Below are 17,744 nucleotides of genomic sequence, written 5' to 3'. Positions count from 1 at the left end.
TGTATTTCCTCATTGAAGCAATGTTAAAGTGGGATGGTAGGTTCCTAGACTATTCCATGAAAGCCTAGTCATAGTAGAACCATCATGGGAGGAGGAGGAAGAGAGAAAAAAAGAAAAAGTAGTGAATAGAGCAGAAAAGGTTATATTGATGGCTAATTTTTTGGTCATATTATGGGTCTAAATGCCCCCCAGTGAAACAAGTGAGAGTATTACTGCAAGCGACACGACTGTTTGTATCATGATTTCCTTACTCTAAATATTAAGAATTTGAAGCAGCCAAAATAGAGATAAAAAGTCTAATTAAATTACAGTTTCAGCGTGAGGAAGGAGTAGTGAAGAGTACACTGGATTGGGAGAGTACCTGTACCTGAATCTTAAGTCTCCTACTTATTACCTGAATAAAATTGGGTCAGTTACTGGGATCTGAGCCTCAGTTTTCTCATTCGTAAATTAGAAGGTTGTGATCTCAGAAGTCCTTTTCTGCTAATAATAATAATTAATAATAGTTACAGCTAACATTTTTATAGCACTTTAAAGTTTGCAAAGCATTTTACAAATTTTGTCTCATTTGATCCTCATAAGAACCCTGGGAAGGAGGTGATATTTATTATGCCCATTTTACAGATTAGAAACTGAGGCTGAAAGAGGTTAGGGGATTTGCCTATGGATAGGAAATGTCTGAGGCAGATTTGAACTCGGGTCTTCCTGATTGTTGACCTTTCTAACCACTGTGCCACCTAGCTGCCTTTCAGCTCTCTATATTATAAAACCTAGTCCTTCCAAACAAATAGCTATGCATATACAAAATGCTAAATCCCAATTGCTTTGTTCTGACCATCCTAGCCATCTTTAAATGTAAAGGGGTAAGAGGTACATATATTTTTTTCAGAAACTCTCAGATTCCTGAAATTCCTTTGTTGCTGTTCAGTTATTTTAGTCATATCCAACTCTTTGTGATTCTATTTGGGCTTTTCTTGGCAAAGATAGTGGAGTGGTTTGCCATTTCTTCCCCAGCTCTTTTTTACAGATGAAAAGAACCAAGGCAAACAGGGTTAAGTGATTTGCCCAGGGTCACACAGCTAGTAAGTGTCTGAGGCCTGATTTGAACTCAGGAAGATTATTAGGAGATTATTATCTATTAGCAACTGTAGAATAGGTTGGAAAGAGCCTTAAAATCATCAAAACCAACCCCCTCCTTTTCCATATGAGAAAAATTCAAGCCTCAGACGCTAAATGACTTATTCAGGGTCACATGGCTAGTTCATGGGAAATCCAGGTCCATAATCTAGGTCTCTTGAATCCTGGTCAGTTGTTTCATCCATTATAGTTTACTGACTCACATTCCCCAGATCTTCAAAGAATATCATGCAAAGAACAACATTCAAGAAGAAGAGAATTTATGATATGGGTGAAGACTATCATGAGTTCTGGCCAATGAGACAAATTCCATTACTTCATGCCACAGTACAATCTCAGTGGCTGGCATAAGATAGGGAAAGAGGACAATTTATCCAGTGGTTCTCACTTCCTATGTGACTGGTACCCTCTAGGTTTTAGTTTGCTGCCCTACCTCCTCCTGTCACCATCTTGCTTTTGCTAATGCAAACTGACCTTATAATATGGAGGCACAAAGCATACATAATGAACTGTGGGAGCCATAGATGTAAGAAATAAGCTATTTTTGTTTTTATTCCCACATTTCTAATTCAGCAACTTTTTTCCCAATTTATTCATTTAATTAAATTTCATATTTCTTAACAGCTACTATGTATAAAACACTGTGCTAGACATTAGGGGAGATATAAAGTTTAAATAAAATCTGACTTCTGCCCTTATGGAATTATTAACATATTATGGAAATATAATACCTACATAAATAATTATCACGCAATGTAATACATGAGAAGTTTGCAGAAAGTTCTAAATGAGGTCCTGCAGGGAATGGTAATTAGGTAATTTATTCATTCATTGGGGATTTCTTACACATCCACTGTCAGGCATTATACTTTGTACCAACATTATGAAAGGATAAAAAAATAGTCCCTACCCTCCAGGAGCTTATATTCTATTGGAAAAATAACATCGACACACAAAAAATTATACAAAATTAATTAATCTTTTGGGAGAGTCACTATCAGTAGGGTATGTGTGTGGAGATCAGAAGAGGCCTTATATAAGAGGTGCGGCAAGCTTTGAAGGAAATTAGGAATTTTAAGAGGCAAAGTAAATGCATTCTAGGCTTTCTTGGCCAAGGGGACAACCTGTGCATAGTCACCAAGAAGGGAAATGGGTTGTCATGTGTGAGAAAAAATAACTAACACCCTTTCGGCTGGCATATAGTCCATACAGGAAATTAATGCTTCATGGGGTAAGAGGGGTTAGCAAGTAGGTTGGAGCCAGGTAGAGGGCTTTAACTGATAAAAACAGGAATTTGTGTTTGATTCTAAAAATTGGAAGACATTGAAGCTTCTTGAACAGGGGAGTGACACAGTCAATCTTATACTTTAGGGAATATCACTTTGGCAGTTATGTGGAAGATTGATCAGACAAGGAAGAAATTTGAGGCAGGGATACTAGGACGTTTTTATAATTATCTACGTGGGAGGTATTGACTTGAACTAGAATAAGAGTTGTACAAGTGGAGAGAAAGGAACAGATGTCAGAGATATTGTGGAGATAAAAGCAACAATAATAAGCAACTAACTGGATGTGGGAGATTGAGGAGAAGGAAGAATCAGGGATTATTCTGAGGTCACAATTGGGGTCACTGGAAGGATAATGATTGTCCTTGACAGAAACAGGAAAGTTAGAAGAATAGGTGTGAATATGTGTGTATGTATGAAAGATAACGTGTTATGTTTGGGATGTGTTTAGTCTGAAAAACCTATGAGATACCTAGTTGGAAAATTACTAATATTACTTACTAATTTCTTAATTACTACTAATATTAATTACTAATAGGCAGTTGGTGATGTGGGACTGGAGACAAATGTGAGCTGAATGTGTAGATTTTGGTGTCATCTTCATGGAGAAGGAGTATATTAGGGTTGCTTTCAGTTGGAAGATAGAGAAGTGACTAAATGAGAAAGCGGGTATAATTGAAATAGTACACTTAAATGTTCAAATGAATCTGTGATCTCATCAATTCAGGAGTCCCCTGTATTGATGCAGATTATAATCCATCCATGTCTGTCCATCTTGTGCAACTCTCATGTATGTCTTACCAACAGTCCAGCACAAGTGGTCCACTCAACATGCTGGAGGCCTTCCTTGCTTTCTTTTGATTTCGTAACAGTGCCAGTGGAGCATTCTGGTCATTTACCTATCATCCCTCACTCTCACCACATGGCTAACCTATCTTCTCTTTCTATCATACAATTCGATTTTTTCTTAGGTGTTCCTTGTTGGTTATATGTTGCAGTCTGCTTCCATCAATGGTTCATCTTTCCATTGCCTTCTTTGCTCAATTTTAGTTTTTCAGAGGCCATGGTATTCTGGGTCTCATTCCCATACAGTAACACTGATAAAATGTTTGAACTGGAAATATGTACCTTTGCTGTTATTGAAAGCTTGGGATCAGTAAAAGTACTTTTCAATTCCCCAAAAGCAATACAGCCTGCTCTTCTCCTCCTTTTTAATCCTAGGTCTAGTTTATTGTCCATCTGTATTCTCCATCCCATATATACATGCTATTTGACAAACTCTATAGGGTATTCATGCAGGCAAATATTCATATATGGGCAATAGCAATTCTTCATCCCTTTGGTCTTTGCTGGGTGAATGCACAGGCCAAACTCCTTTAAGTGATCACACAACTCTTCCCGTAATCTGTAACATCCTGGGATTTGGTGTAATAACCACAATGTCATCTGCTAGTGGGTTGGGTTGGAATCTGCATTGATGGAGGAAGTTGCCAGACTTGAAAGTTTCCCTGGTGACAAAATCACAGATCTTTTTCATATTCACACACACAGACACACACATCATGAATATTTTAATGTATAAATATAGATACATTCATATCTATTTCTTATTTCATAATTCTATGATAAAATGCTGTTTCACTCAGTGGATACTGAATATTGGCTTTATTTCTACTTCTTATCAGGGGTTATTTTAAATTTTATTTAATTTCTAATATTTTCCATTGTAAAGTTTTTTTCAGGGAAAACTTGTATCAAATATGGAAACTAAAAGTTATCTTAAGTAGAGTACGTATTGCAAAATAAATGAATTTTATTTTAGGAGAGATGTTGCCTCTGGGCCAGTCTTCCAATTAAGTAGAAATTAAAAGGTTAAGATAGTTGAGTGTTCCTGTGTCTCCATGCCAGCACGAACGTCACCATATCCATCATGACTTTTGGCAGGACTGTTCTACCCCAATAGAATGTCCCTTCTTTGTCATTATAGTTAAAGACTAGAATACTAGGCTGGTTAGCTTTTATATTCATCTGACATATTAGATGGTCTTAAGCAGAATGTTATTAGCACTGATACAGTGATATTGGTGGAAAGATAAATGAGAGAACTTGCATTTTCCCCACATCTCTGTGAGAAAGATGTGCCCTTATTGTTCAAGAATATAATAAAGGCTTCTCTCATGGAAATTTTTTGTTGTTATTCTTGGACAGAACTCAGAAGGTGGAAGATATCGGACACGGAAAGATCACATGATGTGCAAACTAATGTGTTTGTCCATTACTTACTCTTCTACCATTGGAGGGCTGACCACTATCACAGGCACATCCACCAACTTGATCTTTGCTGAACATTTCAATTTGTAAGTAGAGTATGAGTCTGTGAGTCTACATGTAGGAAGTCCCTGACTAACTCAGTAATGACGTGTAAATATAAATGGGTAGCCTTGAATCCTAAGTCTAGACCTATTACCCTTTCTAATTCAGAAGTGGAAAGTGATTTGTCTGGGACCATTTTTATGTAAATAGTTACCAAGTTACTACTGGTGCCCCAGAGCATTCACCCACCAAAATTTAGAGTGAGAAGTGTGTTCTCATCATTACAAATTTATTTTCCTTTTAAAAACCTGGTTAGGTATAATTGAAATAATATTATTATTCTTCTACTTCAGGATTATTATGGACTAAGCAAGCTTTGGTACCTTGGACAGTGGCAATAGGTGCCAGATGTGGGAAAGGAATGATCAGAATTCCAGGGAGATCCACTGGGTTATATGAAGGTCAAAGGTCTAAACCAGATTAAGATCAGAGCTGACTTCCCAGATCAAAATTAGGAATATCAGGATACAGTCTTGGGAAGATAGGAATTCAGGTGTAGGAAATTCAGCTTATGGGGGAATTAGAAAAAGGCAGAGACTCAATAACATAAACTTAACAGCAACATGCAATTACTGAATGAAAGACTCGGAGGAGAAATGAAGGACAACACTTAATGTCTAGGCAACTTGAACTAAGGCATTGATTCAGTTAATTCAGTTTAATATTCAATATGAATAAGAACTAGAGTTATGATTTCATTGGTTTTGTATATGGAACTCCCATCCTTTACTAATGCAGGTTGCCACCTTCTCTGCAACTTGTATAGTGCTAGACAACTACCTAGTACATGGAGAGATTAAGACTTGCTCGAGGTAACAAAGCAAGCATGTGTCAGAGGTGATTTTTTATTTCAGGTCTCCCTTGCCTCAAGGCAGTCTCTCTCTATACTACTACACTGCCTCTATATAAAATGCATATTAAATTCAATTCAACAAACATTTATTGACCATTACTTAATATGAGCAAGGCATTGTGAAAAGTGCTATATGAAGACACAAAGACGAAGACAAAATCATTGCCCTCAGGGAGCTTATGCTCTAGTAGTAGTTGTGCAGCATAATGGAAAGAGTACTTTATTTTTGAGTCAGAGGACCTGAGTTTAAATCCTAGCTCTGCAACTTACTACTCATGTGATCTTTGGCTAGTCACTTAATTTCTTCATTTAAAAAAGAAGAGAATATAACTAGATGATCTCTAAGGTCCTAGCAGCTTTAAATCTAGGTGGGTAGATACACACAAAACTATATAGTATAAAACAGCATCTAAAAGTACTCAAGAGGTACAGAAAAGCATTGTGGTCATTCAAAAGAAGGAAGAATCACTTCTGGCTCGGGAGGATCAGGAAGAGCTACCTGAAGGAAGAGACCTCTGAATGGTGCCTGGAGAGATAAGTAGGCATTGAAGTGGCAGAAAGATGAAGTAGAATATTTTAGGAATAGGGATTAGCAGTTTAAGGAAAGGTAACTAAACTGGTTTGGCATTGGGTGGGTGAAAAGGAGTGGTATGAGATAATATTGGCCAAGTAGAGTAGGATTATAGGCATTTTACAGACAAAGCAATTGGACTTAGTGGAAAGAACAATGGGTTTTGGAGCCAAGAGGCCAATTCAGACCCTGGATGGGACATTTACTACCTGTACGATCTTAGGTCACTTAATCTCGCTGGAATTTAGTTTCCCTCCTCTGTAAAGTGAGGGGGTGGGACTAGATGATCTCTGAGGTTCACTTTGTCTTTAAATATTTGATCCTATGCTATTAGTAAAAGATTTTTATCACCCAGAGCTAAAGATAGTGGGTTGGGTTTTCTAAAGAAAAGAACAGTCCAGAAATTATCCTAACCATGGGGATCTGTCAAAAGACCAAAGGTCTCCACAATGATAAGAATATTGGGGTAGCGAGTTGAAACTTTTAGAATTCTATAGTGTTTATTTCTTTGCTATTTTCACTTTCACCATAAAGGATAATGTACAACTTGAAATAAACAAATTCTCTTCTGACATATAAAAGGCTAAACAAAAACTAAAATGAGAAAAGCCAACTAACTCTGAAAGTAAGAGAAGTAGTGTTAGCCTACATTAATGCAGAGAGAGATCATGAGGTAGTGGTTTAACTTAGGAGACCTGGGCTGGAATCTTGCCTTAGACTAGCTTGGGTGACTACTTGCAGGTCACTTAAATTTCTCACAGCCTCAGTTTCTTAATTTGTAAAATGAAGATACTAATACTTGTACTGCTTGCCTTGCAAACTTTCAAGTGCCATGTGAATGTTGAATTATTATTATGCTCTTTAGTGACAAGAATATTTGTTATAACTTTTTGTTAGCTGTCCATGTCACAACATACAAATAAAATGCCATGGCAAGTTGATCCCAGTGAAGTTAACTTCACTAGGAAAAACTGTAGGGGCTTAAAACTATGACAAGAAAAGTGAAACTTGTTCTGTCTTCTGAAGATTAAAATGGATTACCCCTTATTCCAAAGCAGCTGCCGCATCACCATCTTGTCCTCTTCATATTGCTTGACATCTTTTTCAGCAACACCAATGCCCATTTAGTTGGTTTTCATTTTGAGTGTCCCATGTCTCCAGAGGATCCACGTGGTTTTTCAGTGTTCAGATTCAATGTCTCTCTCTCCCATCTGCATTTAGTCAAAAAGGGCCATTATTTAAAAAGAGTCAAAAATGGGAGAGATGAGATACCTCATTCTTGACACATAAACCAGATAGAGGAATCTGTTGCTTCCCTTTGGACTCAAAGTGGCTATCAATTTGCTCAGATTCAAAATAGTTGGTACCTACTTCACTCACTCAACTAATGCTTATTGAACACAGCACATAAATGGTACGGTAGAAAGAGTATAGAGCTTGTAGTTCAGAAGACCTGAGTTAAAATCCTACCTCATACTCTAGCTGTGCGACCTTGGGAAAATCCCTTAACCACTCTTCTCTTTGGTTTCCTTATCTACCAAATGAGAGAGTTGGACTCAGTGGGCTGCCAGGTTCCTGCCAGATAAAAATCTATGATCCTATGATCTACTACATCCATGGCACTTAAAGTGGAGATCAAGAAATATTAAGCAAGGGCCCTTCAGAAATTCATAATCTAGTTAGGGAGTTGGGTGGGGAGGAATTCCCACATGGACTTTTCTCCCCCAGATTTATAGATAAACTATCTGCTTAAATTAATGATTAGCTATCTCACAGAAACCACACTGTTCTTTGGGAACTAGAGGAACTCTGAAAACCTTTTATTTATTTAATCTTTACAGTAGATGGTGAAATTGCTTTATGGAAAAGTCAAATACAAATACACAGAATTTATTAAATAATGTCTCAAATAGGCTAGTTGTTTCCAGTTAAGATAAGCCTGACAATTCATTGGGAGGGGGAGAAACACATTTTTCCATGAATTTTTTTCTTTGATAGATTCAGCTCAAGTAAGGAAAAAAAATGACCTTAGTTATGAATGAAAAGATCAGGGTATAACTGGTTAAACCAAACCATAGTTACTGGTTGTGTATCCCATCTGTTGATGTGTAACGAGAAAATCAGTAGAGACAGCTGCATTTCTGTATAACATTAATAGGAGTGAATTATCTGAGTTTATTGAAAAAGTCTTCTATGTTCTCTCTATAGGTCCCAGTTTGTGTAGGCAATACTTTTTATCTGTATTGTTTGGGGGGGTTTGAGTCAGCTCATATCTGGGGAGCCTAAATTTTTTAGAAAGCTATAAAATAGATGGGGCTCTGGTGTTGGCAAGATTTTTTATATACAGGAAGCATGGATCTGCTGTTTACTACCTGTGTGACTGTGGACAAGTTTTCTCATCTGTAAAATGAGGGGATTGGACAAGATGGCTTCTAAACTTTCTTCCAGGAGACTATTGTCATAGTGCAGATGAGAGATGACAAAGGCCTAAAGTAGAGAGGTGGCCATATTGATAAGATATTCTCCAGGTCTGAATCTTATCCTACATGTTCGTTTTGTTATCAGAACAAAACTAATAAAAGAAAAAGAGTCTATTAGTAGAAAGAAGCATTGCTTAAAATTCTGAATATTCAATGTCTCTAACAAAAGGCATCCATTAAGCAAGTAAGGCATTAGGTTGAAAAAAAGAAATACCAATGCAGACATAACTTAATAAGTTACCGCACATTTATGATTTTTTTGCCAATAAGTGAACTTTAACTGTGACATCCATGAGTATAAAATACACTGGAGAGAAGTTATTGTATCAAAATTGAATTGTTATTTGGTCATTTCAGACATGTCTGACTCTTTGTGACCCCATTTGGGTTTTTCTTGGAAAAGATATTGGAGTAGTTTGCCATTTCCTTCTCCAGCTCATTTTACAGATGAGGAAACTAAGGCAAACAGGATTAAGTGACTTGCCCAGGGTCATACAGCTATTAAGTGTCTGAGGCCTTCCTGACTACAGGTCCAGTGCTCTATCCACTGCACCATCTAGCTGCCATAAAATAGTTGGGCATTTACATATTATCAGCAGATTGTATTCCATTCCAGATAAGACCATTTTGATTTCATATAACTGTAGTTTAAGGGAAAACAATTGTTTGTGGGGATACTGTTTTAAGAATTACGTCACATGAAAGTCTACAAGGTACAGGAGAAATGGATAAGAAGGGTATGTGTGTGTATACATGTACGTATGCAATAGGCCAGACAGAGGTCTCAGGGAAATATCTTTTTATTTGTTTGTTTGTTTGTTTGTTTTTATTTTTTTCCCCTTCCCCAATCCAGGGAAGTATCTTTGAAGCATCCATCCCCTTCCTATCTATATCTATACCTGTGTATATACATATACATATTTGTGTGTGTGTATGTATAAACAAGACCCATTCAAATCTTTGTTAATATCCTGAAAACAAACCTTTGAAACTGCAGAAAAACAAAGCTAGAAAGTCTCTTTGGCCCAGAAATAGTCAACATACACATTAATCAGTAGGATGGTAATCAGTATGGACATGTGCTTATAGTGAACCAAATGGCCAGAATCCGACATCAAGCTGAAATATTCCATGATCATATACTTTCTTAAGGGATCATTTCCTGGGATTTGGTTGGTATTAAAGTCCCTCATCATTTTAATGTCAGACCTGAAAGTTGTGACAGCCAAGCTGTTATTCCATACTTCCTCTGAAAGGGATTATTGTCTTGGCTTCAATATAGAAAACTCCTGTTAGAAAGCACTGCCCTGCACCATTGATTCAGTTATATTGCAGGCCAAATCATATCTGTTGTGTACTCAGTGATATATAGTGAATCTTTTTTCTTATTGTGGAAAAAATGAGCAATATGTTTGTCCCTGGCATCTAGTTTATATATAATGGGATTTATATATATATATATATATTTATAATGAGATTCTATAATTTACTGATATTCATGAGTCCTATGATTTATTTTGGATGTACACATTATGATTTGTTAATGAAATGAAACTTGTAGTGTTTAACATGGGACCCAGAATTGGCACCCTTCTCTAAGAACTGGGAACTGTTAACACAGTCTAGCTAATTTTCCTATTCCTCAAGTCTGGGATTAAAGGGAGGGAGCAAGTTTAGTTTAGTTTTTTTTTTGTTTTGAGCTTTTTGATGGACTATCCGTGAAGGTAATGGTTCTGAAATATTTCTTTTGAGTCTACCAAATCCTACATGGTTCTGACAGGTGAGAATAACTTTGTAGTATAGCTTACAGACTGGTATCAAGGTAGAATCTACAAATGGAAGAAAGGAGGGAGGAAAGAAGGGAGAGAGAGAAGAAAGGATAAGGGAAACTGTGTTTAGGGATACTGATGTACACAATAGTGGCATTTTTAGGCAGTTCTGTTAGCTAAACAAAACAGAATAGATTTAGTTCTTATCCTATTCCAGTAAACTCCAATAAACCCCTTGGAGTCAAACCAGAGCTTTTCTTTTCTTTTTTTTTTTTCCCTTCACAACACCCCACCATCCCCAAACTAAAGTTGGAATACTGGCCTGCTCCTTTGCTTTACTACTGAATGGAAGTAACTAGGTCCCTAGAGTGTATACTAGCTAAACATAAGGTTTGGTAGATCTAACCGAGAATTTAACTAGGAACTTGGTGACAAATTGTATCTTTGTTGATCCAAATAACTAGCTTATTTGAATTTGGAGTATTATTCTAGTTTCAGCTGCAGTGTCATGGTGCAAAAGTTTGAGAGCCAACCTCAAAGTCAGGGAACTGGGGGTTAGTCCCTTCTTTGACAAATACTAGCTGTGTGACCTTAGTCAAGTGTCTTATCCTCTCACTGACCAGACTAGTTGCCGTTGGAAGAGAGAGTTTCCTTACACTAATGGAAGCACAGGTCCACTTTTAAACAAACAAAAAACCCCACCAGGATAGTAAATTTTTTTACTGCAGTTATGGTTGAAGATTGTCTACCAATTTGTAGAAGGTTGTGATATGCATAGAGGAAGGGGCAAAATCAGAGATTATTGAAGTTTCCAAGTAAGGTAAATGATGCAATATACCAAACACAAGCAAAATTACTTTGTTTAAATATAAGCAGTTCTCAGGTGAGGTTTCTGAAAGTTTATTTTCCTTAATGTGCTATGTATATCTTAACTATTCCTTTAGTAATTCTTGCTTTTTATAAAGCTGCAAGTTAATCTTTTCATCTTTCTCAGGTCAACATTCTACTCATTTTTTAAAAAAATATTTTTCTAATTCATCATTATTTTTTAACATTCTTTTCTTTTTAAATTTTGGGTTCCAGATTCTCTCCCTCCCACCACTTCCCCACCCACTGAGAAGGCAAGCAATATGATATCAATTATACATGTAAAATCATGCAAAATATATTTCTATATTAGCCGTACTTTTAAAAAGCAAGAAAAATCAAGTGAGAATATGGTACTTCAATTTGCACTCAGAGTTCATCTTTTCTCTCTCTGGAGGTGGATAGCATTTTTTTTTTATCATGTGTCCTTTGGGAATTGTCTTGGATCATTATACTGATCAGAGCAGCTAAGTCTTTCACACAGTTGACCATCATTATAAATTGTTACTGTGCACAATGATCTCCCAGTTCTCATTTCACTTTGCATCAGTTCATATAGTTCTTGCCATGTTTTTTTCTGAAACCACTCCCCTTGTCATTTCTCACAGCACGATAGTACTCTGTCACAATCACATGCCACAGCTTGTTCAGCCATTCCCCAACGGATGAGTATTATCTTGATTTCCAATTCTTTGCCACTGCAAAAAGAGTTGCTATAAATATTTTTGTACATAAAGATCCTTCTTCTTTTTCTTTGATCTCTTTGGGACATAGACCTGGTACTAGTATTGTTGGGTCAAAGGGTGTGCAGTTTTATAGCCTTTTGGGTCTAGTTCCTGATTGTTCTCCAGAATGATGGGACCAGTTCATTACTCCACCAACAGTTCATTAGTGTGACTAATTTTTCCCTCAAGCCTTTGTTATTTCTGATAGGTGTGAGGTAGTACCTCACAGTTGTTTTAATTAGCCTTTCTCTAACCAATTGTGATTTAGATGATTTGTTCATGCAACTGTAGATGACTTTGATTTCTTTTGAAAACTGTTTATATCCTTTGACCATTTGTCAATTGCGCTCCTATTTTTATAGATTTGACTCAGTTCTATAGTCAGTATATATTTGAGAAATGAGACCTTTATCAGAAAAACTTGCTGTAAAAATTTTTGATAGTGCTCCATTGTCTATAGTACCTTTTAGCAAAATGCAGTTTCCCTAAGTATCCATTTTAATTAGGTTGACTTTTGCATTTGCTTTGTCTGAGATCTTGATTATTACTCCTGCCTTTTTTTTAAGTTTAGCTGAAGTCGAATATTTGATTCTAATAAATATTAGATTCTGCTCCAGCTCTTTATTAACTCTCCATATGTCTTTCTGGTTTAAGTGTTCCTCTTGTAAACAAAATATTGTTGGATTCTGATTTCTAATCCATTCTGCTATCCACTTCTGTTTTGTGAGCTCACCCCATTCACATTCACAGTTATGATTAGTAACTAGGTATTTCCCTCCATTCCATTTTTTTCTTTGTCTCTTTTTATCTTGTCCCTCCTCAAAAGTCTGTTTTGCTTCTAACCATTCCTTCCCTTAATCTGTCCTCCCCTTTACTGCTCCCCTCTCTTATTCCCTTTTCCTCCCATTTCCCAGTTGGGTAAGTTACATTTCTATATATACCTGAGTGTATTTAAATATTCTTCCCTCTTTGAACCAATTCCAATGAGAGTGAGGTTCAAGCATTGTCCTCTACCCCTCATCCCCATTTCCCCTTCCACTATAAAAGCTCTTTTTTGTATGCCTCTTTTATGTGAGAAAAATTTCCCCATCCTACTTCTCCCTTCCCCCTTCTCCCAGTACATCCCTCTTTTTCATCCCTTTATTTTTTTGGAGATCATTCCAGTATAATTGATTCACACCTATGCCCCCTGTCTATGTAAACTCCTTTTAATTGCCCTAAAAATGAGACCCTTATGATTACTCTTTTATGTTTACCTTTTTTATGCTTCTCTTGAGTTTTGTGTTTAAATATCACATTGTCTATTCAACTTTAGTTCTGTCGTCAGGAATGCTTAGAAGTCCTGTATTTCATTAAATATTCATTTCTCCCCCTGACAGATTATACTTAGTTTGAGTTTTTTTTTTTTCTGGCTAGGTTTTGCTTGATTGTAATCTTAGCTACTTTGTCTTCCAGAATATCATATTTCAAGCTCTCTGCTCCTTTAATGTAGAAGCCATGAAATCTTTTGTGATCCTGGCTGTGGCTCCACAATATTTGTATTGTTTCTTTCTGGATACTTACAATAGTTTCTTTTTGACCTGGGATCTCAGGAATTTGGCTATAATATTCCTGTGTGTTTGCATTTTGGGATCTTTTTCAGGAGGTGATCAGTGGATTCTTTCAATTTCTATTTTACCAGGCAATGTCTTGAAATATAATGTCTAGGTTCCTTCTTTGATCTTGGCTTTCAGGAAATCCAATAATTCTTAAATTATCTGTCTTATCTATTTTCAAAGTCAATTGTTTTTCTAATGAAATATACATTTTTTATTTTTTATTTTCATTTTTTACTTTGTTTTATTGTTTTTTGATGTCTCATGGAGTCATTAGCTTCCACTTGTCTAATTCTAATTTTTAAGGAATTATTTTCTGGGTTTTTTTTGGCAGGGGGGGGCTAGGCAATGGGGTTAAGTGACTTGCCCAGGGTCACACAGCTAGTAAGTATCAAGTGTATGAGGCCGGATTTGAACTCAGGTCCTCCTGACTCCAGGGTCGGTGCTCTATCCACTGCGCCACCTAGCTGCCCCAAGGAATTATTTTCTTTAGTGAGTTTTTGTAACTCTCTTCCCATTTGCCAATTTTGTTTTTTAAGGACTTTTTTTCTCTAGTGAATTATTGAGTGTCTTTTGGTATTAGGTCAATTCCATTTTTTAGGTGTTATTTTCTTCAGTATTTTTTTTTTTTTTGCCTCTTTTCCCAAGCTGTTTGTTATCTTTACAATTTTCTTGCATCACTCATTTCTTTTCCCAATTTTTCTTCTACCACTCTTATCTCTTTCTCTAACTCTTCCAGGAATTCTTGTTGGGCTTGGGTCCAATCAGCATTTTTCTATGAGGCTTTTTTGTAGCCATTTTTTGCATTGTTGTCCTCTTCTGAGTTTATGTCTTGGTCTTCCCTGCCAGCTTTTTATGGTCAAATTCTTTTGTTGTTTTTGTTTACTCATTTTCTCAGTCTATTTCTTCACTATGAATTTCCTGTTAAAGGGATCTTCTCACTTGGGATTGGGGGGCACTATGCCAAGCTTCAGGCTTTGTCATGCTGCTGTTTTCAGAGATAGTTCTGAGGGTCTGCAAGTTTTTGGTGCTTCCAATGTGATGTGAATCTGGGAGAGGTATGGTCGCTGCTCTCTTGATCTCCATTCTATCTTTACCTAGGAAAGGCCTCTGGTCCCCTACGGTCACAAGTACTAGCACTCTCTTTGCCTTGGAACTGTGACCAGTGCCTCTGCTCCCTTGTGACTGACCCCCAGTGCTCTTCTCTGTCATGGAACTGTGACCAGTAACAGAATGTGGGCAATAGAGTTGCCAGTAAGTGCCAGATGCAACTAGTGCCAACAAAAGGTGTCTTGTAATCTCTTTCTGACTAATTGGCCAACTCCTTTGCCATCTCTAGGCTGAGAGCTCCTGAAGCCGCTGCTGCAGCCAATGTTGATGCTTCCACATGGTCCTCCAAACAGGCTTCCGCCCTGGTGTCAAAAACTTCTCTTGCTGACCTAAGTTTTCTTAGACTAGAAAAATGTCTCACCCTGACCTTTTGTTACTATTGCCACTCCAACATTTAATTTGAGGTATTATTTTAAAGTTGTTTGGAGGGAGATGTTTAGAGAATTCAGCTGGTTTGCCTCCAATCCACCATCTTGGCTCCCGACTTCTCTATTCATTTTTTAATGAGAGGTCTTGATCCCAGAGATAAATGACTTTCTCATAAATGCATAGAAAACAGCTGTGAAAAGTAGAAATCTAGAGTTCCTAACTCCTTATCTTTAGCTTTCAAGGTCTTTGTACCATGCGGGGACCAGCCCACAAGAGATGAAGAGATATTGGATGTAAATAAAGTCTTAGGTTCTTTAATTTATAGTTAAAAGTCTTCATAAAAAGATGAGTTTCACAGATATCCTAACACTTATCTTCCTAGCTCTATAAAACAGAGCAGTAATAGGAAGTTATATTTATTGTTATGAATATTTTCTTTGGGACAATGGATATGAGGTTACTATTGAAACACAGAAATTATATATGCATGCACGCATGTATACGTATATTTTGATATGTATACATGTGTTTTCATAAGTATCTATTCATGAGTGTGCATAGATGTATCCCTGCATAGGTATGTGTTCACATATGTGTATGTATATATATATTGGCATATACAGATGCATTGGGCAGCTAGGTAGCTCAATGGATAGGGTTCTGGGTTTGGGGTCAGGTAAGACTCATTTTCTTGAGTTCAAGTCTCGCCTCAGACATTTACTACCTGTGATCCTGGGCAAATCACTTAACCCTACTGGCCTCAGTTCCTTATCTGTAAAATGAGCTGGAGAAGGAAATGGCAAAACTACTCCAGTATCTTTTTCAAGAAAACCCCAGATGGAGTCATAAAGAGTCAGACATAACTGAAAAACAACTGAATAAATACATATGCATACACACAGGCATAAGTGTGTATATATGTGTATTATATATGCATATGTATATCTATACATACATACATATATACATGTGTGTATATATATGTGTGTAAGCACATCTGTTTATCTACTGACATGTATATATAATTTCTGTGTTCCTTCCCCAGTTATTCTGGAGAGAAATAAAAGAAAGAGTTTGACTTTTGCTTGACAGGAGAGTGAAAGTTGCTTCTATGGACAAGTGAAGAGAAAGGAAGAGGATGAAGAGGATAAAGAAGGGATAATGGATAATATGAATAAAACTTCTCAGGATCTGTTTGTAGCTAAAGTAGAACTAGATGTTTGTTGTCTAATGAGGACAGGCATCCTGTATAAGTAACTACTCAAATCTCCTCTCCTCTGTTTTATTTCATCATATACTATGGGAGCTGTTCTCATAATCTTAGGTACAGATACAAAAATCAAATTCTACGAAGACCCAATTTTACTGGGGCATAGCAATAATTTTGTGCCAGGCTGTTCTCAGTGATAGTCTAAGGGACAAGGGGGCCTCCCTTGGCTAGCAACAAAGGAGAAAATGGTAGACCAGCTGTCCACTGGTATTAATCCTTGAGGTTTCACCTTTGTTTCTCTTATGATGTTAATCTTGCACATGTCTTTTTTTTTTTTTCCCAAGGCGCTACCCAGGATGTCAGTGCATCAATTTTGGATCTTGGTTTTTGCTTTCCTTTCCTGTTGCAATTATTCTTCTATTCCTATCCTGGATCTGGCTTCAGTGGTTTTTCCTTGGTTTCAAGTAAGTTAATATTTGCTATTTATGGCATAACAAAAGGTGAATGAATCACCGACAAAGCATGGACACATGCAAATACACACAGGAATCTTGCATTAACACTATTTATTGTAGAGTGCATTCTGGTCTAAGTACAGTCAATCTTGGACCTCATCTTAAGGAATATTTTTTTTATCAAAATAACCAAATACCCTCTTTTTATGCTGCTCTTTTCTATAAAGAAGTCTCATAGCATTACCATTTATTATAGAGAGGTTTAAGCATACATCTACTTTGTCTTGACATTATGAAACTAGACATATTGTCATTTAAAAAAATTAAGAGAATTTTTAATTCTGTTTGTTATATGAGAATTTAATTTATCAAATGTCATATATGCTGTTTCTGGAAAATTAGGTAAGAAATATGCTATGTAAGCTGTGTCAGCCTCCCACTTGGCATATCATTTCAATAGAAGAAGAAATGAATATATATTACTTATGGATAAGGTAGGATGGCTAATTATGATAAGAGTCACAGCATGATATAGTTTTAAAGGACCCCAGAAGCTGTTTGGCTCAACCTATATTTAAGCAAAAATCCCCTCCACAACATACTTAATAAATGATCACTTTTGCTTGAAGACTTCCTCGCTTCCAATGATGGGGGAGCTCACTACTTCCCAAGATAAGCCATTCCATATTAACAAAGAACTGTCCATTCCATAATTCCTGGGGAAAAAACATTTTTAAAATAATCCAATATAACATCAAACACACCGAGTTTAACATAGGGAGAACTTCAAGCTCTATTAAATGGATCAAAGTTATTCCTGTTTAATATATAATGAGGAATCTTTTTTCAGAAAGACCTAAGTTGTAAACACATTTTTAGTAAAAGAAAAAAATAACCATCCTACACTTTCATAAATTATTTTAAGTGAATTAACATTTAAAAAT

The 17,744-nt window shown here is 36.5% G+C and overlaps 1 protein-coding gene across 1 annotated transcript in view; it reads left to right on the top strand.

The window, feature by feature from the left end:
- The window catches only part of SLC13A1 (solute carrier family 13 member 1), an 82,796-nt gene that overhangs the window by 41,859 nt on the left and 23,193 nt on the right, over positions 1 to 17,744 (top strand). The window contains 2 exon segments of the mRNA XM_027855152.1: positions 4,632 to 4,780; positions 16,690 to 16,809. Coding sequence (XP_027710953.1) covers positions 4,632 to 4,780; positions 16,690 to 16,809 — 269 coding nt within the window.

The sequence above is a fragment of the Vombatus ursinus genome, unplaced genomic scaffold (genome assembly GCF_900497805.2).
Source record: "Vombatus ursinus unplaced genomic scaffold, bare-nosed wombat genome assembly UNPS02010788.1, whole genome shotgun sequence".
Taxonomy (NCBI): Eukaryota; Metazoa; Chordata; class Mammalia; order Diprotodontia; family Vombatidae; genus Vombatus; species Vombatus ursinus.
This window is presented reverse-complemented; position numbering and strand designations above follow the sequence as displayed.